The 21629-nt window shown below is 48.6% G+C and overlaps 1 protein-coding gene across 1 annotated transcript; it reads right to left on the bottom strand.

The window, feature by feature from the left end:
* Positions 1 to 208: 208 nt before the first annotated feature.
* LOC133472597 (calpain-1 catalytic subunit-like) lies at positions 209 to 20617 on the bottom strand. Its single transcript, XM_061763669.1, has 22 exons — positions 20470 to 20617; positions 19686 to 19978; positions 18736 to 18805; positions 10711 to 10829; positions 10030 to 10163; positions 9784 to 9952; positions 9013 to 9096; positions 8859 to 8944; positions 7110 to 7184; positions 6884 to 7044; positions 6656 to 6816; positions 6573 to 6584; positions 6293 to 6504; positions 6203 to 6239; positions 5619 to 5684; positions 5477 to 5534; positions 5345 to 5409; positions 5163 to 5231; positions 5012 to 5090; positions 4822 to 4938; positions 4689 to 4747; positions 209 to 4617 (listed from the first exon to the last, which is right to left on the bottom strand). Exons 2-22 carry the CDS (start codon positions 19938 to 19940, stop codon positions 4591 to 4593), a joined length of 2115 nt encoding a protein of 704 aa, XP_061619653.1. The 5' UTR covers positions 19941 to 19978; positions 20470 to 20617; the 3' UTR covers positions 209 to 4590.
* Between the last annotated feature and the right edge of the window lie 1012 nt (positions 20618 to 21629).

The following is a 21629-nucleotide window of genomic DNA, read 5'->3' as shown; positions in this document are numbered from 1 at the left end:
GGGCGTCTTGACCAAGGACGTGGCAGGTGTTGGTCTCATGTCTTCACCTTGAAACCCTCCTCTTTGTGTGTTGTGTCTTGTAAATCAGAAACCTCCCTATTTCAAATAAATAGAGGAGCGACGGGAGAGATTGTTTAGAGCGTGATGAGAGGCTGTAATCTGAACAATCTCCCATACGCCCTCCTCATGAGAAAAAGAAACCAGAGTCTTCATTCCTTTTGTGCATTTTTATAGGTGTTGGGTGAGATAGATCCAACAATGTCAAGTAAAATTCTTGTTAGCACACAGTTGTTGTCCGCACATGATGGGACATAGTAATCTGCCAACAAAGCCGCCATGCAGGCGATGATTAGTGACTCAGCGACGGTAACTTCATCACACAGGCAGCTCCCCTCTGGCATTTCCGCTGCTCTGGATGTCTCATTTACTCCAGGGACATTCCGTGCTGCCGTCTTGTGCCAGTGACGAAGCTGGCATGGAGGCGATGAATATTAACTTAGTGACACGATAGCTAGCTAGCCTGGCTCATCACAGTGCCGTTAATTAACATCAACCCTCAAAGTCTGAACTCCCAAGCATCAAAGGCCCCCAAATGTGCCACCGGGAATAGGAACAATTGCTGGGACACCCGCAGACGTCGAGGGGAACTGCAAGTCGCACCGGAGGGACTCTCATTTGATGTTAACCAAGGATAAATGTCTGTTTTGATAGTTCACGAACTCTGCAGAAATATTCTAAATGTATGCCTTGATATCTGTGTCAGTGCTAACTGTACAAGTGCAAGTGCGAGGTTTTGAGAATTGTTTGTCTTGATTTGACTCCAAGCAGCATAAAAGTGATTTGAACCATAAGCAGTTGATTTGCCAAAGCTAAAATATAAACAGTCAGCCCGAGATGCTTGACCTCTCAATAAAGAGAGTACCAAGTTGAGGTTATTTTATATTAATATATGATTTTTAACCCATTTTATCAAATTTGTAGACAAGATGCAACTTAATGTGTGTGGTCTTCTCCAAGTCGTCAATCCCTCCTGCCCACGCCCCGCCTCTGGGGTATTTAAGTCTTAACTCCCGCCTTCTCGCTCTCTCGTTTTTTTTCTTCTCCTCTTGTCTTGCTGGCATCTGGCCAGCCACGGGCTGGCTTCGGCCGCCCCTCCCCCTGCCCTTTCTTTGTTTGAGCACACAGTAACCGCGGGCCTTGGGAATGGAGACCAGGCTTCCCAGCCTTTCCGTGGTCCACCGCTAGGCCATCAGAGCAGCTGGTGCAAAAGTACCAGGTACGCTTCCAGCCAAGCGTGATCGCTCTGGATTTGCCAGGGAACCACAATAAAAAGGCAGGAAGAGACATGGTCATTCCCCCCCCCCCCCCCCCTTTTGAGGCATGACGACCAGCCATTTTTCATCTTCTGCCTCTTTTGTTTGTTTTGCTTTTTTTTCCTTCAACCAAATCTGCCTCAATGCTCCCTGAGACGAGCCCCAAGAGAGACCACCACCCCCCAGCTTGATCCTACGGTCGTGAGTAGACATGGCAAACTTTTGCCAGACTACAATATTAGTGCCTAATAAGTTTGGGGAAATTACGAGCAAAATCTCAACTTTGTCCTCTCTCTCTCTCTCTCCCATCCACACTGGAGGCAGCAAACACTCACGTTCCCAACTTTAGTCCAACACACGATGTTCTATTTCATTTATTCATGTTATTTTCTTTCTTTAGTTCGACCCCCTTGTAGATGTCATTAAATATACTATAAAATTCCACTCTTGGTTTTATTTTGTGTGTTCTGAGTTTAAGTAAACCTCCGTCATCTAGAACTAAAACATTTCATCGTGTAGCAACCTTTAGATTACGAGACTGATAAAAAGGTTTCGCTTTTCCTAAATTTTATCCACATAAAAAGTGATGTGGTGCCCCTTTACTAGATAAAATTAGTTTGAGTTCAACAATTAAACTTAAAATTAATTAATTAATTAATAAAAGTACCGCAGGCGTCGCTTTCGGCTTATTCTTTTCTCCTCAATTAATTAGATTTTTGCTAAACTCATACGCTACAGCAGTGAGGCTTTTTGTAAAATAATTTTTCACTGTATATGTTTGTATTTACTTTAATCCTACGCTATAAAGCACGGTTCTTGCTTCGCGGTTCTGCTATATTGCAGAGTTTTATAACAGGTGTTAACCTATTCGATGTTTACCGAGAAACAGTTCATGCACCAAGGATGATTGTATTCTCGGCACCTTAAAGAAAGCCCGCAGCTGCAGGCGAACTAATACGAGCTTTGCAAAGACTGTGTCAGGGGAGCAAAGTGCGAGAACAGCCCGCAGGGCGACTGGCTGCACGGACGAGGCAAGCTGCAAGAAGAGGACACTGGAAATTATTTCATGTTTTGTCTGTTACCATCTGTGTGTATTTTTCAGTTACATGAACTATCTTATCCATCCATTTTCAACACCGCTTATCCTGGTTAGGGTCGCGGGGTGCTGGAGCCTATCCCAGCAGACTTCGGCCGAAAGGCGGACTACACCCTGAACTGGTCGCTAGTCAGTCGCAGGGCACATATAGACACGGACAACCATTCGCACCCACATTCACACCGTCACTGAGTGGGAACTGAACCCACGCTGACCGCACCAAAGTCAGGCGAGTGTACCACTACACCATCAGTGACCTGCTTGGGAATGTCCTTGGATAACACAAACAATGGCTTGCTGCTATTCATAGGACTGTTTGTTTGTTTTTATGTTGTGTGTGCATTTATCCAGACTTATCATTTGGGGACTTACCATTCCGGGCTTCGCTGGGAACAACCCAACGACAATCGGTAGGAAACGGAGCGCGCGCAATTCGTGAAGCATCTGGCGCAGAGGTTAAGTGTGCCTCGCGCAACCCAAGTTTGGCGTGAGTTGCGCTTGCTAGTGCTCGCCAGAGGTGGGAGTAAGTCGCGTGAGTGGCAAGTCGAGTCCTTACTAAATCTCAAGCAAGTCGTTAAGAGTCAAGTTATTAGACAAGCAAGTCAAAAGTCCCACTTGAGTCCGACTGGAGTGACGCCTCCCTTGAGCACGGTCTACGAGGTGATCGTGGCTCGCCACTGCGTTATGCGTGTCTTCGCCCTGTCGCTGATCACCGACCGGGCGGTGATGGACTACACAGCGAGGAGAAGGCCAACCACGAGGAGGTCCTGCAGAGGACGGAGCAGGATGGAGCACAACAACAGCGACGCCTGAGCCATCTTTCCTTCTCCCAAAGGTCAAACTCGCATTCCGGTCCGTTCCGTTCCTCCTCCTCGTAATTCATTTGTAAGTTAACAACTGATTAACGTCAACAAATGTGATTGAGTTCAACTGTTTTCTTTCTAATGTTCATCAAAGTTATTTATTACGACACACTCTGTGACATTGATCGGCTTTCATAATGCGTGTAAACAGTATGTTCTTCTTCAGAGTGACAAAAGTGTTTTTTGTTCCACCATAAAAAAAAGCTACACATGCATGTCATCACTGTCACGGTTATACTTGGTGCTCCCAAAAATGGCGAGCAGTTTGGCACAGGAAGCATAGCTGGAAGCCGTGTCTACACCTCACGCCTGCAACTACTCTGTTCGTCTCGGGCTTGGCTTGACGCACAATAACGCAAATGTGCAAAAAGGTGAATATGGGAACCCCACGCGGGTCCGCACGAGATGGCGGTGAGGTTACAAAACGCTAAACTAACAGGTGTCAAACTCAAGGACTGGGGCCCACATATGCCTGCCGCATCACTTTATGTGGCCCACGAAATGAAAATGTGTCGACTTCATGTTTCTGTATCAATGGGTTGATTCTTTTCTTTTACCAAAATTGCACTTTTTCTGTACTCTTCCTTTTTTTTTACACGAAATACCCTCTTAACTAAAATGGAACAGTCGTTTTACACTTAAATATTTACATACTATAATTTTCCATGACTTCAGATTTTAAAATTAATTTGTTGTTAACAATATACACCACTTGAGAAAAATTAGGGCTGTTGGGCTTTTAAAGGGGAAATTTTCAGGACGAACCTAAAATACATTATGATCTTTAAACCCCGGTGAACTTCATTTGACCTTTACTGAACATTTTAATTCACATGTCCAACTGTTCAATGATTCAGTCCTTTTTGCACAACTTGCCGGCAACATCACAACATGTGTTAATACAGTTCCTGGTTCAATTAAAATATGTATTTTAACAAAGCTTGATGTTACGCTGGTAACATTTTGACATCATAAGTCCCAAACACCCCCTAACAATTCATCAACAGTACCTTGCCATTTCAAGTGTCACACAGAAGTCATCAGCAGGTTGCAACTGGAAGAGTCACAGAAAGGCATAGGAGTGTATATGCTTGGAAAGTTCCATGAATCAAACACATTGTGAATTTTTGTTGTTCAGCTCCTTGTTAGAGAACAGCAATTTGTGCAAAAAGTACTGATATATTGACCAACTGAACAGTCTTAAGTTTAGAAAAGGTCAAATAAAGTTCACCGTCAAAGGTTATGGTGCTTTTAGGCTTCATACTGAATTGATGACGTCACGGCATCTGAAGGCACCGGGTAGGCTGCCTGCTGGGGTCTAGGCGAACACGGTGAGGGAGAGCCACTGCAGGAAACAGGAAGCGGCGACACGTGAGCAACAGGAAGTGAGCGAGCGGTTAGCACATTTCCTGTTACCTGGGAGACGTTGAGTGCGATGACGCCGTCTGCGTCCGTGTCCATGATCTTGAATGTTTCTGTCGAAGCAACGAGCGCAGCGAGGTCAGTGCGGGATGGCGGCGGGGGGGGCGGAGTCACGGACAACACTCACTGAACGTGGACTCCAGGCGGACGAGACATGTGACGAAGTTGTCAAAGTCGACGGCCATGTCTTCCTCGGCGTATCGCAGGATGATGAGCTGGAACAGGTGATTGGTCAGCTTGAAGCCTGCCGCGAGGAGGCAAAAGTTAGCGCGCGCGTGACGACTAAACGCGCGCGCGCACGCGGCCAGGCATCACACCTGCGGACTCCAGCGCCTTCCTCATCTCGTAGGAGCTCATGCTTCCCGACTTGTCCAGGTCATAGTTCCTGAATATGGTCTGTCCACGAGCAGGAGAGTGCTTTTGATTCCACAGTGAGCCGTGCGTGCGTGCGTGTGTGAGAACATTTACCATGTAGCGTTGAATCTTCTCCCACAGCACGTTGAACTCGACCAAGCCCAGCTTGCCACTGCCGTCCGACTGCGACGACGTTGAGGAAAGCAGCAGAACTCGGGGACTCGAGCCACATGACTCGGCCTCAAAACTCAAAAGGAGACGGCAGCGTCCCCGAGCAAAGATGGCGGCAAGGATACGTCCATGAGGTTGATCATGCTGCGACACGCCTCTTTGCTGAAGCCGTCCGTCTTGAGGTCTTTTTCTGTTGCCACGGAAACCATGTTTAGGTCCATGCGCGTGAGCCGAAGGAGCGTCGATAATGTACTTACGCTCGCCGATGATGCGGTTCAGGATGGTCTGCAGCTCGTTGATGCTGATCTCCATGTCCTCCACGGCGCAGGCACACACGAGACAACGGTAACGTCAAAGGTCAGACAGGAAGCTGAAGCAAGAAGGAGCATATGCGCTTACCGGACCAGCCAGCTGTCGGAAGAGACTCTTGAAGCCGGCGTCAATCTGACTCTCGTCCAAATAGTTCTGCAAGGACAAGAAAAGCCTTGATGCTGAGATGGCAGCGCCACGAGGAACCGACGAGTGTTGAGTTCTCCCACTGGTGGACCAACAAGGCCTTCTCTGCTTGCCTCAACAATAAGTATGGATGTGGATGATGGATTTTTTTGTCCAGTCAGGTTTCAGCCTTTACGTTTTGCTATGTCAAATGAATCTGCCCAAGGCCTTTAGAGGGACAAAGACATCAGACATTTTCTGTCTTCTGATTGGATGGTCAGAGCAAAGCTTGTTGCAGCCAAGTTCGACTAACAAAACACATCTGTTTCCAATTATACATTTAATAATTAGCATCTGTGACATGTTTTTGTCACGTTATCAGAGAAATACTGATTCTGAACTGCTCCAGATGATGTGCGTGGCACCGTTATATTGCGTTTCCATAATTGCAACGTGATACTGGTGATATTAAGAGGTGGTTTGAGTTGGTAAATCCCCATTGCACGCCCAGATACCAAATGCACGGCCCGCCGCTGCGCTCTCCTCACCTCGATCGGAAGCTCCGCCACCACGTCGTGGCGGAGACTTCATGTGAGCGAGCGGCCACGTTTGCGAGGGCGCGACAAAGCGTTACTCACTCGGAGTCGGCGGCCTTCTCGGAGAAAACCCGCAGGATGAAGTCGGCCTCCTTGTGCGGCTTAAAGGTGGACGGCACGATGACGTACTCGCCGGCCGGGAGACGCAGACGCCTGCTGACCTCCCTCGACTTGATGAAGCATTCGGAGCGAGCGCTAATAGCGTGCGTCTGGAAGAAGTTCTGCTTCAAGTGGACCCCCCTCTGCCCTTTAGCCTGAGACGGAAATCGGTTACCACCACCATTCTGCCTTGAAGGTAAAGAACCCGATTGGAAGCTCATACCTCGTCGGGAACCTGCAAATAGAGGAATCAATGAGATGACAGAGCAGGAAGTACGCACGGGAGCTTTGCGGGAGAACACCGACCTCGTAGACGGCGAAGCCGATGGTCTCCATGTTTTTGCCTTCCCGCCGCTTCTTCCTGTGGTCTTTCTGCATGAGCGACACAAGGAAGCTGCAATCCGAAGTGCCGGGCGCGTCGGGGTGCCGCAGCAGCAACTTGAACTGCGGATTTAGCCAAAAGGTCGCTGGACAGGAGAGGTCAAAAGTCAAGGTCGGTTTTTGAACCCCCGCACTCCCCGAGCCTTTTCCTACCAGGATTGTTCCGGCAGCCTCCGGCCGTGCTGCCCCGTCTCCACTCGCCGGGATACAGCGATGAGCTCCATGTCGTCATCTGGCTGTTCTGGAGGGCGTCGGCTGTCAGGTTACAGATTTTCAAACTGTTGAACTCACGCAGGAAGTCGCTGAAGGACAACCTGTGGCGGGGGCGGGGCCATGAGAAACGACCGCATTTCATGGCAGCAAACAGAAGCGGACTCACCAGAATTCACCGTCCTCGCTGCGGTTTTGTAGCCGAGCGCGGACGTCAGGGTCCACGCTGTCCCATTCTCGAGAACTGTACGGAAAAATGGAATGGAATGGAATCCACCAGCAGGGAAAACTTTGGAAGTTCTGCTTACATAATCCATCCATCCATCCATTTTCTACCGCTTATCTGAGGTCGGGTCGTGGGGGCAGTAGCTTTAGCAGGGACGCCCAGACTTCCCTCTCCCAAGCCACTTCATCCAGCTCTTCTGGGGGGATCCCGAGGCATTCCCAGGCCAGCCGAAAGACGTAGTCTCTCCAGCGTGTCCTGGGTCGGCCCTGGGGTCTCCTCCCGGTGGGATGTGCCCGGAACACCTGACCAGGGAGGCGTCCGGGAGGTATCCGACTCAGATCCTCCGAGCCAACTCATCTGGCTCCTCTCAATGCGGAGGAGCAGCGGCTCGACTCTGAGCCCCATCCGGATGACCGAGCTTCTCACCCTATCTCTAAGGGAGAGCCCGGACACCCTGCAGAGGAAACTCATTTCGGCCGCTTGTATCCGGGCCGGGATCTTGTTCTTTCGACCCACAGCTCGTGACCATAGGTGAGGGTAGGAACGTAGGTCGACCGGTAAATATAGAGCTTCGCCTTTCAGCTTAGCTCCTTACCACAACGGACCAATAAAAAGTCTGCATCACTGCGGACGTTGCACCCATCCGCCTGTCGATCTCCGATTCCAGTCTTCTCTCACTCGTGAACAAGACCCCAAGATACTTGAACTCCTCCACTTGGGGCAAGATCTCATCCCCGACTCGGAGAGGGTACGCCACCCTTTTCCGACTGAGGACCATGGTCTCAGATTTGGAGATGCTGGTTCTCATCCCAGCCGCTTCACACTCGGCTGCAAACTGCTCCAGTGAGAGTTGGAGATCACGGCTTGATGAAGCCAACAGAACCACATCATCCCCCAGAACATGAGCAAAGTTCTGTCGGTGGTGGTAGTTGAAACTCCTTCTGACAGGGGATTCCCAGCAGACCTTCACTATACGTTTGGGCCTGCCACGTCGGACCGGCATCTTCCCACACCATCGGCGCCAACTCACCACCAGGTGGTGATCAGTTGACAGCTCCGCCCCTCTCTTCACCCGAGTGTCCAAGACATGCGGCCGCAAGTCCGATGACACGACCAGAAAGTCGATCATCGAACTGCGACCTAGGATGTCCCGGTGGCAAGTGCACGTGTGGACACCCTTATGCTTGAACATGGTGTTCGTTATGGACAATCCGTGATGAGCACAGAAGTCCAATAACAGAACACCGCTCGGGTTCTGATCGGGGGCCCGTTCCTCCCAATCACGCCCTTCCAGGTCTCACTGTCATTCCCCACGTGAGCATTGAAGTCCCACCCCATTGAGTCCAACCCCTCTCGAGAGGACTGGTACCAGAGCCCAAGCTGTGTGTGGAGGCGAGTCCGACTCTATCTTGTCGGAACTTCTCGACCTCACACACTAGCTCGGGCTCCTTCCCTGCTAGAGATGTGACATTCCACGTCCCTAGAGCCAGCTTCTGTAGCCGGAGATCAGATCGCCAAGGACCCTGATGGCCCCTCCCACAGGTGGTGAGCCCATGGGAAGGGATACATAATCATATTACGTAATACAGAGCCCTTGAACTCCCCCATTCCCAGACTCTCAGTTGAGCGTGAGGCTTTGCATGTTTACACGTGGCATCACGTTTTCCAACACGAGAGGTGTGTGTGTCTCACTTGTCGCTCCAAGCGCCGGTCCACTCTACCTGCCCCCACGGGTTTCTGATGCGGACCAGCTTGGTCAGGTTTCCACAGAAGACCACCTAAGGGACACGGTGGATCGTGGTCAGATCGGACAGAGAGACACACCGCCACCGTGACGCTCTCTCACCTCATCCAAGCCCGTGACGGAGTAGGCGTGGCCCTTGACCAGCTTCTTCAAGTTGACCGCCTCCCTGTCTTCGGAGTTGGTGGCCTGACGTAAAAAACAACAGAGGTGGGAGGAGGTCACATATGTGCAAGTCAGAAGTCTAAACCTTCAAGTCTCAGGCAAGTCACAAGTCACTGTGGCAAAAAGCTAGTAAGGTAGTAAACTTGAGTCCCCACTAAATTTCAAGCAAGTCAAGCCATTACAGTGAATCCCCGGTATTCGTGGACTGAAGGTACAAATTAATTGACACCCTCAAAAAGGTTTGTAATTGCCTACAGATGCCACAAAGTGGTGGCAAAGCATTACTTACGTCAAACTAAAACTCCTAAAATCACTTCAACATAATGGCTTGGCATCAAGATGCCACCAAAGCAATACTGTTATTACAGTGTATAAAATTAAATGTTAACTATTGATATTTCAATACGTATCATTACAGTAACAGCATTACATATACTGGTTACAATAAACACTTTAAAAATACATACACTGGTTTAGTGGTGAACTGTATCCCAAACCTTTAGAAATGTTATAATTATCAGATTTCGCAAATGTACATTAATGTTTGTGCAAATGGGTGAACAAGAAGTTGATGAAGTTAAGTCAATTTACTGGCAGTGGATTACAGGCAGACCTGCCACATCCAATATGGCAACCACACTGCCTTATCGCAGCACGAGGCCAACCAGCGCAGGGCAGCGTCCACGAATACGCGTCGACGTTCTTACTCACGTTAATGGAGCAGCCGAGCAGCGAGCCTCTCTCGATGGCGCGGCCCATGATGCTGAAGAGGTCGGAGGGCGCCTTGCTCAACTTGAACATTTCCGTCACGCCGCCCGTGAAGTCCTCGAAGGCTTCGGACGTGCTGCCCCCCCACAGCGCCTCGTAGCAGCCGTTCAACCTGAGGCGGGCGGAGTCCACACGTGACCTTAGCGGAGCCCGACTCCGACCCGGACGGCGACTCGGCGCTCCCCTTACTTGGCGTAGGCCTTCTCCATCAGCGCGCTCCAGAACTCGCCGCCCTCCGCCGACTGGACGAAGAACAGCTTGCCCTTCTTCACGGGAAGACGGTCGTCGATCACCACCTCCACCCACTCGCCGAACTGCCAGAACTGTGAACACAGGATGCCGTGAGGCGCTCGTCACCATGGCAACGCAAGATCAACAACATCCTCTGTCCTGCCTTCGCCCCCTGCTGGTCTGCTTCTTCATCTTTGCTTTTAGGCTTGACCCGATTCTACAGCTTCTACTCTGGTGATGCCACAAGATGACAGAAGATGGCGCCAAAGCGAGACTTTAATATTAGGGTTTGGGCCTGAGCACAAAAATAACACACAAATCTGCGAATAACAAGTATGTGTGGGAACACTGTACTCTTCCCTAGCTTAGCTTTGGGAAATTAAAAGCTCTGTTCCGACAGTGACGGTGTAAATCGGTCATCCCTGCATCAGTCACTTTACTTGCGAATCACTTGACGCGCAGCACTTCTAGCTACCGATGATGGATCATGATTGAAATACATGTACTTAATCAAGTGGTGGTAAACTAATGCTTGGCATTTAGGGGTACACATGGTAGTTTTAATGAATTGGCATGAGTGTACTTGGGAATAGTCTTCCAATGTTGGGGTTCCAGACCCAAAAACCACACAAGAATCACCTGGAAGTGGAAGATTCCCGCGTATCCCTGCTCAAAGCTCTGTCCGTGCGGGACCACTCGGTGCAGGAGGGTGTCGTTTAAGGTCAGCGAGGCGATGGCCGCCAGCAGCCAGCAGTCCCCTGCACACGGGTACAATGTCACAAGACTGGGCTCCGGATGGAAAAGCCTTTGAGCATTTACTGTACGTGATATCCAACTCAAGATCCATGTACTTGTCCTCACTAGTAAGAAAATTCTGCACACTCATAGAACGACTTGGACACACTAGTACAACCCCAATTCCAATGAAGTTGGAACGTTGTGTTAAAAACAGAATACAATAATTTGCAAATCATGTTCAACCTAAATTTAATTGAATACACTACAAAGACAAGCTGTTTAATCAGAATCAGAATCAGAATCATCTTTATTTGCCAAGTATGTCCAAAACACACAAGGAATTTGTCTCCGGTAGTTGGAGCCGCTCTAGTACAACAGACAGTCAATTTACAGAACACTTTGGAGACATAAAGACATTAACAAAAAACAACAACAAACAACAATTGTGCAAAAAGATGCAGAGTCCTCAGTTCGAATGGCTAATATCGCAATAGTCCGGTGCAATGACCATTGTGCAAAGGGCACTGAGACTTCAAGGAGTGTATGCGGTTTAAAGTGACGAGTACTGCGATAATCTGGGACAATGGTTGTGCAAATGTTACAGATACTCCTCAATCAGTGTGCAAATGGAGCAGATGCTACTCTGGCATGAGTGGCCACTATATGCAAATAGTGCAGCACGGCGAGACAACTACAGTGAGTGCACGAGTAATACATAATACAGAAATGTGACAACGAACTCAAGTCAAAAAATTGCCAGCTTGTTGTAATGGAATTGTAAGTTAGCTGTTCAAGAAGTTGATTGCAAGAGGGAAGAAGCTGTTGGAATGTCTACTAGTTCTAGTTTGCATTGATCGGTAGCGCCTACCTGAGGGAAGGAGCTGGAAGAGGTGGTGACCAGGGTGGGGAGGGTCCGAGAGGATTTTGCACGCCCTTGTCTTAGTTCTGGCAGCGTGCAAGTCCTCAAGGGTGGGTAGGGGGGTACCGACAATCCTTTCAGCAGTTTTAATTGTCCGTTGCAGTCGGAGTTTGTCCTTTTTTGTAGCAGCACCAAACCAGACTGTGATGGAAGAACACAGGACTGATTCGATGACCGCTGTGTAGAACTGTCTCAGCAGCTCCGGTGGCAGGCCATGCTTTCTCAGAAGCCGCAGGAAGTACATCCTCTGCTGGGCCTTTTTGAGGACGGAGTTGATGTTGGTCGCCCACTTCAGGTCCTGGGAGATTGTAATTCCCAGGAACTTGAAGGTCTCGACGGTTGACACAAGGCAGCTGGACAGCGTGAGGGGCAGCTGTGGCGAAGGATGCCTCCTGAAGTCCACGATCATCTCTACAGTCTTGAGCGTGTTCAGCTCCAGGTTGTGTCGGCCGCACCACAGCTCCAGCCGCTCCGCTTCCTGTCGATATGCAGACTCGTCACCGTCCTTGATGAGGCCGATGACAGTGGTGTCATCTGCAAACTTCAGGAGTTTGACAGTCGGGTTCGCTGAGGTGCAGTCGTTCGTGTAGAGAGAGAAGAGCAGCGGAGAGAGGACACAACCTTGGGGTGCCCCAGTGCTGATGCTGCGTGTGGATGAGGTGGCCTCCCCCAGCCTGACCTGCTGTGTCCTGCCCGTCAGAAAGCTGTAAATCCACTGGCAGATGGCAGGTGAGACGCTGAGCTGGAGAAGCTTGGATGAAAGGAGTTCAGGGATGATGGTGTTGAACGCGGAGCTGAAGTCCACGAACAGGATCCTCGCGTAGGTCCCTGCACTGTCGAGGTGTTCTAGGATGAAGTGCAGTCCCATGTTGACTGCATCATCCGCAGATCTGTTCGCTTGGTAGGCAAACTGCAGGGGGTCCAGCAGGGGACCTGTGACACTCTTGAGGTGGTCCAGCACAAGACGTTCAAAGGACTTCATGACCACAGATGTCAAAGCGACAGGCCTGTAGTCATTCAGACCCGAGATTGCAGGTTTCTTGGGGACTGGGATGATGGTGGAGCGTTTGAAGCAGGATGGAACTTCGCACATTTCCAGTGATCTGTTGAAGATCTGAGTGAAGACTGGCGCGAGCTGGTCCGCGCAGACTTTGAGGCAGGATGGGGACACGTGGTCCGGGCCTGCCGCTTTGTTAATCTTTTGTTGTTTGAAGATGCGTCTCACATCCTGTTCATGGATGGTTAACGCAGAGGTCAGTGGTGTGATTGTGGTCGCGGGTGCGGCCGGGTTGGTGTGTGGTGTGAAACTGTCCTTTTCAAATCTGCAGTAGAAGGTATTCAAGTCGTTGGCTAGTGTGCTATTGTTCTCAGCTTGGGGGGGATCGTCGCTTGTAATTAGTCAGCGACTGGAATGCATGCCAGACTGATTTAGAGTCGTTTGCGCTAAACTGTTTTTCCAACTTTGCTGTATAGATCCTCTTTGCAATGTTAATTTCTTTGGTCAGCTGGTTTCTAGCTCGATTATACAGTGCCATGTCCCCGCTCTGATATGCGTCCTCCTTAGCTTGGCGAAGCTGCTTAAGTTTAGCAGTGAACCACGGCTTATTGTTGTTGAATGTGCGAAATGATTTTGTTGGAACACACACATCTTCACAGAAACTGATATAGGATGTAACAGTGTCCGTATATTCATCTGAAGGAGGTTACCAACTGTAAGGTAGTGGTAGGGGAGAGTGTGGCTAGACAGCATAGGATGGTGGTGTGTAAGATGACTCTGGTGGTGGGGAGGAAAATTAGGACGACAAAGGCAGAGAAGAGAACCATGTGGTGGAAGCTGAGACAGGACGAGTGTTGTGCAGCTTTTCGGGAAGAGGTGATACAGGCTCTCGGTGGACGGGAAGAGCTTCCAGAAGACTGGACCACTGCAGCCAAGGTGATCAGAGAGGCAGGCAGGAGAGTACTTGGTGTATCTTCTGGCAGGAAAGGAGAGAAGGAGACTTGGTGGTGGAACCTCACAGTACAGGAAATCATACAAGGAAAACGGTTAGCTAAGAAGAAGTGGGACACTGAGAGGACCGAGGAGCGGCGAAAGGAATACATTGAGATGCGACACAGGGCAAAGGTAGAGGTGGCAAAGGCAAAACAAGACGCATATGATGACATGTATGGCAGGTTGGACACTGAAGAAGGAGAAAAGGATCTATACAGGCTGGCCAGACAGAGGGATAGAGATGGGAAGGATGTGCAGCAGATTAGGGTGATTAAGGATAGAGATGGAAATATGTTGACTGGTGCCAGCAGTGTGCTAGGTAGATGGAAAGAATACTTCGAGGAGTTGATGAATGAGGAAAATGATAGAGAAGGGAGAGTAGAAGAGGCAAGTGTGGTGGACCAGGAAGTGGCAATGATTAGTAAGGGGGAAGTTAGAAAGGCATTAAAGAGAATGAAAAATGGAAAGGCAGTTGGTCCTGATGACATTCCTGTGGAGGTATGGAAGCATCTAGGAGAGGTGGCTGTGGAGTTTTTGACCAGCTTGTTCAATAGAATTCTAGTGCGTGAGAAGATGCCTGAGGAATGGAGGAAAAGTGTACTGGTGCCCATTTTTAAGAACAAAGGTGATGTGCAGAGCTGTGGCAACTATAGAGGAATAAAGTTGATGAGCCACACAATGAAGTTATGGGAAAGAGTAGTGGAGGCTCGACTCAGGACAGAAGTGAGTATTTGCGAGCAACAGTATGGTTTCATGCCTAGAAAGAGTACCACAGATGCATTATTTGCCTTGAGGATGTTGATGGAAAAGTACAGAGAAGGTCAGAAGGAGCTACATTGTGTCTTTGTAGATCTAGAGAAAGCCTATGACAGAGTACCCAGAGAGGAACTGTGGTACTGCATGCGGAAGTCTGGAGTGGCAGAGAAGTATGTTAGAATAATACAGGACATGTACGAGGGCAGCAGAACAGCGGTGAGGTGTGCTGTCGGTGTGACAGAAGAATTTAAGGTGGACGTGGGACTGCATCAGGGATCAGCCCTGAGCCCCTTCCTTTTTGCAGTGGTGATGGATAGGCTGACAGATGAGGTTAGACTGGAATCCCCGTGGACCATGATGTTTGCAGATGACATTGTGATCTGCAGTGAAAGCAGGGAGCAGCTGGAGGAACAGTTAGAAAGATGGAGGCATGCACTGGAAAGAAGAGGAATGAAGATTAGCCGAAGTAAAACAGAATATATGTGCATGAATGAGAGGGGTGGTGGGGGAAGAATGAGGCTACAGGGAGAAGAAATGGCAAGGGTAGAGGACTTTAAATACTTGGGGTCAACCGTCCAGAGCAATGGTGAGTGTGGTCAGGAAGTGAAGAAACGGGTCCAAGCAGGTTGGAACGGGTGGAGGAAGCTGTCAGGTGTGTTATGTGACAGAAGAGTCTCTGCTAGGATGAAGGGCAAAGTTTATAAAACAGTGGTGAGGCCAGCCATGATGTATGGATTAGAGACAGTGGCACTGAAGAGAAAACAGGAAGCAGAGCTGGAGGTGGCGGAAATGAAGATGTTGAGGTTCGCTCTCGGAGTGACCAGGTTGGATAAAATTAGAAATGAGCTCATCAGAGGGACAGCCAAGGTTCGATGTTTTGGAGACAAAGTTAGAGAGAGCAGACTTCAATGGTTTGGACACGTCCAGAGGAGAGAGAGTGAGTATATTGGTAGAAGGATGATGAGGATGGAGCTGCCAGGCAAGAGAGCTAGAGGAAGACCAAAGAGAAGGTTGATGGATGTCGTGAGGGAAGACATGATGGCAGTTGGTGTTCGAGAGGAGGATGCAGGAGATAGGCTCTCATGGAAAAGGATGACGCGCTGTGGCGACCCCTAACGGGACAAGCCGAAAGGAAAAGAAGAAGAAGAAGTGTCCGTATATTCATCCAGGCTGCCAGCTGAATTTTCAAAGACACTCCAGTCTGTGCAGTCTAAGCAGCTTTGAAGTTCCATCTTGGCTTCATTTGTCCACTTTTTGACTGTTTTCACTGTAGGCTTCGCACATTTAAGTTCTTGCCTGTACGTCGGTATTAAGTGAATTAAGCAGTGATCAGACGAGCCCAAGGCTGCACGAGGTATAGCACGGTATACGTTTTTTACCGTGGTGTAGCAGTGGTCTAAAGTATTATTTTCCCTGGTAGGACAGTCGATGTGCTGCTTGTATTTAGGGAGTTCGTGGTTGAGTTTAGCTTTGTTAAAGTCCCCGAGAATAATGAGGGGTGAGTCGGGGTGTTTTTTTTCAATTTCGTTGACTTGATCGGCGAGCGTTAGCAATGCGGCGTTCGTGTTAGCTTGAGGCGGAATATAGACGCCAGCGAGAATGAATGATGCGAACTCACGTGGCGAGTAGAATGGTTTACAATTTAAGAATAGCGACTCCAAATGCGGGCTGCAGTGTGTGCTGATCACCGTGACGTCCGTACACCATTTCTCGTTGATATAGAGGCATATCCCACCGCGCTTTGTTTTCCCCGATGATTCCATGTCGCGGTCCGCTCGATGAATGTGGAAACCGGGAAGCATAATGCCGGCATCGGGTACAGCGTCGCAAAGCCAGGTCTCCGTGAAGCACATGGCCGCGGAACGTCCGAAGTCTTTACGTGTCTTTAACAGAAGATGAAGCTCGTCCATTTTGTTGGGTAGGGAGCGTACGTTCGCGAGGTGGATCGACGGGAACGCCAATCTGTGTCCTCTCTTGCGGAGTTTCACCTGAATGCCGGCTCGCTTCCCTCTGTGGCGCCGCTTCCGTCTCCATGCGCCGAAAACCGCGGACGCCGCTCCGGTGAGTAACTCTGGGAAAAAACTGAGCGGATATTCGAAAGTTGGTGACAGAAAGTCTGGAGTAGACTCCTTGATGGTTAGCAGGTCTCCCCTTGTGTAAGTGAGTCGTGTAAGGTCTCCAAAGACGGACGAAAAACACAAAAACAAAGACAATACTAGAGAGCGCGTTACCGAGGCGACCACACTGGTAGGCGCCATCTTGCAACTATGCTCAAACTGATCAACTTTATTGTTTTTAGCAAATAATTATTAACTTAGAATTTGATGGCTGCAACAAGTTCCAAAAAAGCTGGGACAGGGTCGTGTTTACCACTGGGTTACATCACCTTTTCTTTGAACAGCATTCAATAAACGTTTGGGAACTGAGGACACGAATTGTTGAAGCTTTGAAGGTGGAATTCTTTCCCATTCTTGCTTGATGTACAGCTTCAGCTGTTCAACAGTCCGGGGTCTCCGTTGTCGTATTTTACGCTTCATAATGCGGCAACATTTTCAATGGGAGACAGGTCTGGAGTCAGGCAGGCTAGTCTCGTACCCGCACTCTTTTAGTACGAAGCCACGCTGTTATAACACATGCAGAATGTGGCTTGGCATGGTCTTGCTGCAATAAGCAGGGACATCTCTGACAAAGATGTTGCTTGGATGACTGCATATGTTGCTCCAAAACCTCTATGTACCTTTTAGCATTAATGGTGCCTTCAGAGATGTGTAAGGTACCCATGCCATTGGTACTAACACGGCCCCATACCATTACAGATGCGGGCTTTTGAACTATGCGTCCATAACAGTCTGGATGGTTCTTTTCCTCTTGGCCCGGAGGACACGACGTCCACAATTTCCCAAAACAATTTGAAATGTGCACTCGTCGGACCACAGAACACTTTTCCACTTTTCATCAGTCCATCTTAGATGAGCTCGGGTCCAGAGAAGCCGGCGGCGTTTCTGAGTGTTGCTGATAAATGGCTTTTGCTTTGCATAGTAGAGTTTTAACTTGCACCTACGTATGTAGCGCCGAACTGTATTTATTGACACTGGTGACATCGTTTCCACATTAATGTCGGTTTTTGATGCATTGCCGCCTGACGGATCGAAGGTCACGGGCATTCAATGTTGGTTTTCGGCCTTGCCGCTTACATGCAGTGATTTCTCCAGATTCTCTGAACCTTTTGATGATATTATGGACCGTAGATGATGAACTTCCTAAATTCCTTGCAATTGTACGTTGAGGAACATTGTCCTGAAACTGTTGGACTATTTTCTCACACACTCGCCCCATCTTTGCTTGTGAATGACTGAGCAATTCAGGGAAGCTCCTTTTCTACCCAATCATGGCACCCACCTGTTCCCAATTCGCCTGTTCACCTGTGGGATGTTCCAAACACGTGTTTGATGAGCGTTCCTCAACTTTCTCAGTCTTTTTTGCCACCCACCTGTCCCAGCTTTTTTGGAACGTGTTGCAGCCATAAAATTCTAAGTTCATGATTATTTGCTAAAAACAATCAAGTTTATTAGTTTGAACATTAAATCGCTTGTCTTTGTAGTGTATTCAATTAAATATAGGTTGAACATGTTTTGCAAATCATTGCATTCTGTTTTTTATTTATGTTTAACACAACGTCCCAACTTCATTGAAATTGGGGTTGTAGAACGACTGTGTCAAACTAAAAAGTTATTTTTCTCTTCCACTACTAGTGCCACTTTTGACCTACTAGCATAACTAAGGATATCGATTAAATCCCCCTGAGGTCGTTTGAGCATTTATTCGATATCCTTCAGATCCAGCTTGAGCTTCATGTACTAGTACACTCTATGTCCTCAATTCAGCGCACTAGTAGAACAACTAGAATGTCTATGTCTTACTTGTAACGGTCTTCTAGTACAACCTTATATCAAGGATATTGAATAAATGTTCAAATAACTTTCCATACGCTACTAGTATGCAATTTATTCACACAACTAGTCAAGGTAAGTAGCAGGGCATTTCTGCACACTAGTAGGAAAACAATGACATGCTAGTTCAACAACTACTATACAGTATATGTGACCAGCGAGGCACAGCGCAACTGTGCACTATGCTAAAGCGGCTTTCTATAGACTGTGAGGGGAGAGGTATGTACTTTGCCGCCACCTAGTGGTGTGGAATGCACATTGTGCATGTCTTGCATGTTTGTGTGCCCGAATTCTCAACATTCCGCGCTCACCCAGCGCTCCCTGGCAGATGTCAGTACGCGTCGCTCCCTCCACGATGAAGGCAGGACGCTTGCACAACTCCTGCACACACACACACACACACACACGTTGTGGGAAAGCAACGCGGGACGCGCCATCACGGCTGCATCGGAGCACGCGTGTCACGCTGACACGCAACACGACGAGCGCGCTACTGAAGCGGTTCTCAGAGTGTGGCCTCCCTCTTGTCGTACAGGATGTGAAAAAGCACTGAATCAAATGTTCAATTCGTGCACAAGTACAATTCAGTTGTATTTCACTTTGAAGTGCAAAACTGTTGCATTTCATCTTTTAGAACTCAGTTCAGTTAAGTTAAATTGCTATTTAACTTCTGTGCAATACGTTTTCATTAAGTCATTTAAATACAGTTTTTCATTTTTCTACATTGTAGGCTAGTGTTAATGATGAAGATTCTGACAGTATAATAACTGTGATCATGGTATCAAATGAAATATTTTGAAAAATATTTCATTTTGAAATCCACGCACGACATGAGGAGGAGAGTCACTTTGACTGTGCTGACGACTCAAAAAACAAACAAACAAACAAAGCCATCTCATACCACTGCTGGAAAATTGTAACAATTTAGAAACGATGACTTTTTAAAACCACAATATGCCATGAAACCAGTAACTGGCCCATGCCGAGTTCAAAGTGAGCATAAGGTTACCTTGGTTCACAATAATAACAAATATAGTTCTTAGGGATAAAACCTCTGCCAGTTTTTTCAGAACCACTGAGGCCTACTACGCCACAAGTATAAGGTTGGTCGTGATGGTGATACTCGGAGAGCTCCAAGTATTTTTGGAGTTGGTACTTTGTGAATCAAGTTTGACAGCCGCTGCACTGGAGGGAAGAGCAGACTTTGAGAATCACTGTCTCAGAAGCACGCGGAGATACTTTCCGTTTTGTCGCGTCTCACCGCGGGCCTCATCCAGCGCACGCCGTCCGTCTTGGACGACTCGGGTCCGAGCTTGTTGAAGCCCAGGGAGGACGGGGCGCAGGGGAACAGGCTGTCCTCAAAGAGCTTCCCGCTCTGGAGGCATCGCGCCCGCAAGCTCTCGTAGTCCTGATCCAGGTACTTGATGGCGTTGTCGTTCCGGCCCAGACCTTCCCGGCGGTCCTTGCGACTACGCAGCTTCGCCGCCACACCCGTGGCACATATGGGCTCCGTCATCTCGACGATCTCGGGATCGATGGAAGGTTACGCCGCCCCTGGAAGTAACCGAGAGAAGACGATTTAGGTAAAAGACCCGCCCCAGTCGGGGATTTGTCAGCAGCGGGCTCAGAAGCAAATTTCCTGGACGACAGCGGCTGTCTATCGCACGCCGGGTTCCCGAGCTCCTGTGCCAACCGACGCCCGAGCTTATCGCGGCCCACGCGTGACGATGCAAACAAATAAGCCTTCCTGCTTTATCAGACACACGCACACGCTCTCACGCAACTGATCGCAATACTCAGTGTTTCAATACACAGAAAGCACGACGACACGCACGGTTGCAGAGATAAAAGGTCAGAGGTCAACTCTGACTTTCGGCGGCCGCTGTCGACGGTCCGGGGACGAGCGAAAGCAGCTGCGCCCTGCCGGGGTCGCGTGACGACGTTCCTCACCCACCCGACCTCACTTCAAATGTTTTTTGAAAAAGAAAAAAAAAGTGTCGGACGTCAAGGAAAGCTTAGCGAGTGAAAGAGTGCGGAATTGTTACCTGCGCGCGTGCACGTTTCCTCTCGTTCCGAAGACAAAAACGTGTGTGAAGATAGACGAGGAGCACACGTCCTTCTACCTTCTTTTTCTCCTTCTTTTGCCTTCTTCCTCCTCCCTTTCGTGCCCTTTTTTATCTTTTTGCCTTCTTCTCCAGGGGCGGAGCCAGAGGGGAGGCCGGTGGAGCACTGGACCCCCCCTGAAATCTCAAGCTAAAGTTAACACGAAGTTACATCTCAAGGCGGTAAAAACGCAAACTTCTCAGTGTTTCCATAAGTGTGCCAGTCTCTCTCACCCACAAACACGGGCACATGGTCAAGTTACATCGCACGCCACTTTATGCTTTCAACGGTGCATAAAAGCTTTTGTATTCCTGGGCTATTTTTTGGGTGAAATTAATTTCAGTTGCTAAAGAATGTGAAAAATTTGGGTTGTGACTAAATGACTCATTTCAATTTTGGGTCTTGAGGCAAAACCAGTTGGGAACCACTGAGTAGCTGAAAGTTTGAATATGAAACTTATATCTACAGTGGTCTATCTATCCTGACATTTTTTTCGGCTTGGAAGTCCCGATTTGTTCACATTGTGCAGTTGTAAGTGATGCCAAGAGGAACAAAACTGGCCTTATTTTATTATTGTTATTTTTTTTTTCATAGGGTCCGTTGAGAAATGAAAAGACAGGGGGACAAGATATTACTTATTTTTAAAGAAAAGCAAGTCAGGGTGGACAGAGAGAGTGTGAGTGAATAGCTCGTGTGTGTGTGGATTATTGAAAAATTGTTGCAGTTGTGTCTCTGTGTACATTGTTAATAAACCTTAATTTATGCACACAAAGCTCATCTTCTGTGTGCTTAACATGTACATCGCAACATTTAGAGACTCGGATTGCAATTCGTCGGTGGAGAAACAAATTCATTGTCATAGTCTGCGGCCCCCTGAAATAGCCTCGGCCGCCCCCCCCCCCGGCCACCCCGAGGAGAAAAGTCTAGCGCCGCCGTCCACATCCTGAACTTGGCCGCCGCCCAGGATGTGACGGCGGATATTGATGCGCTGGTGAAAGCTAAAAGATGCCAGATATCAGGAGTCAAATGAACAACGCCGCATGAGACACCCTGATATACTTCTGTGAATCACTGACGCATTGTGTTTGTGTGTTCTTTGTCC

This window comes from Phyllopteryx taeniolatus, chromosome 23 (genome assembly GCF_024500385.1).
Source record: "Phyllopteryx taeniolatus isolate TA_2022b chromosome 23, UOR_Ptae_1.2, whole genome shotgun sequence".
In the NCBI taxonomy this organism is placed as follows: domain Eukaryota; kingdom Metazoa; phylum Chordata; class Actinopteri; order Syngnathiformes; family Syngnathidae; genus Phyllopteryx; species Phyllopteryx taeniolatus.
This window is presented reverse-complemented; position numbering and strand designations above follow the sequence as displayed.

Excerpts from the sequence above, each read along its gene's own strand:
- LOC133472597 (XM_061763669.1), bottom strand. The coding sequence starts at position 19,940 with ATGACGGAGCCCATATGTGCCACGGGTGTGGCGGCGAAGCTGCGTAGT. Across the intron at positions 5,685-6,202 it reads TGGCGGAGCTTCCGATCGAG|AACTATTTGGACGAGAGTCA; the intron begins GTGAGGAGAGCG and ends TTGTCCTTGCAG. Across the intron at positions 5,091-5,162 it reads AGAAGATTCAACGCTACATG|ACCATATTCAGGAACTATGA; the intron begins GTAAATGTTCTC and ends GCTCGTGGACAG.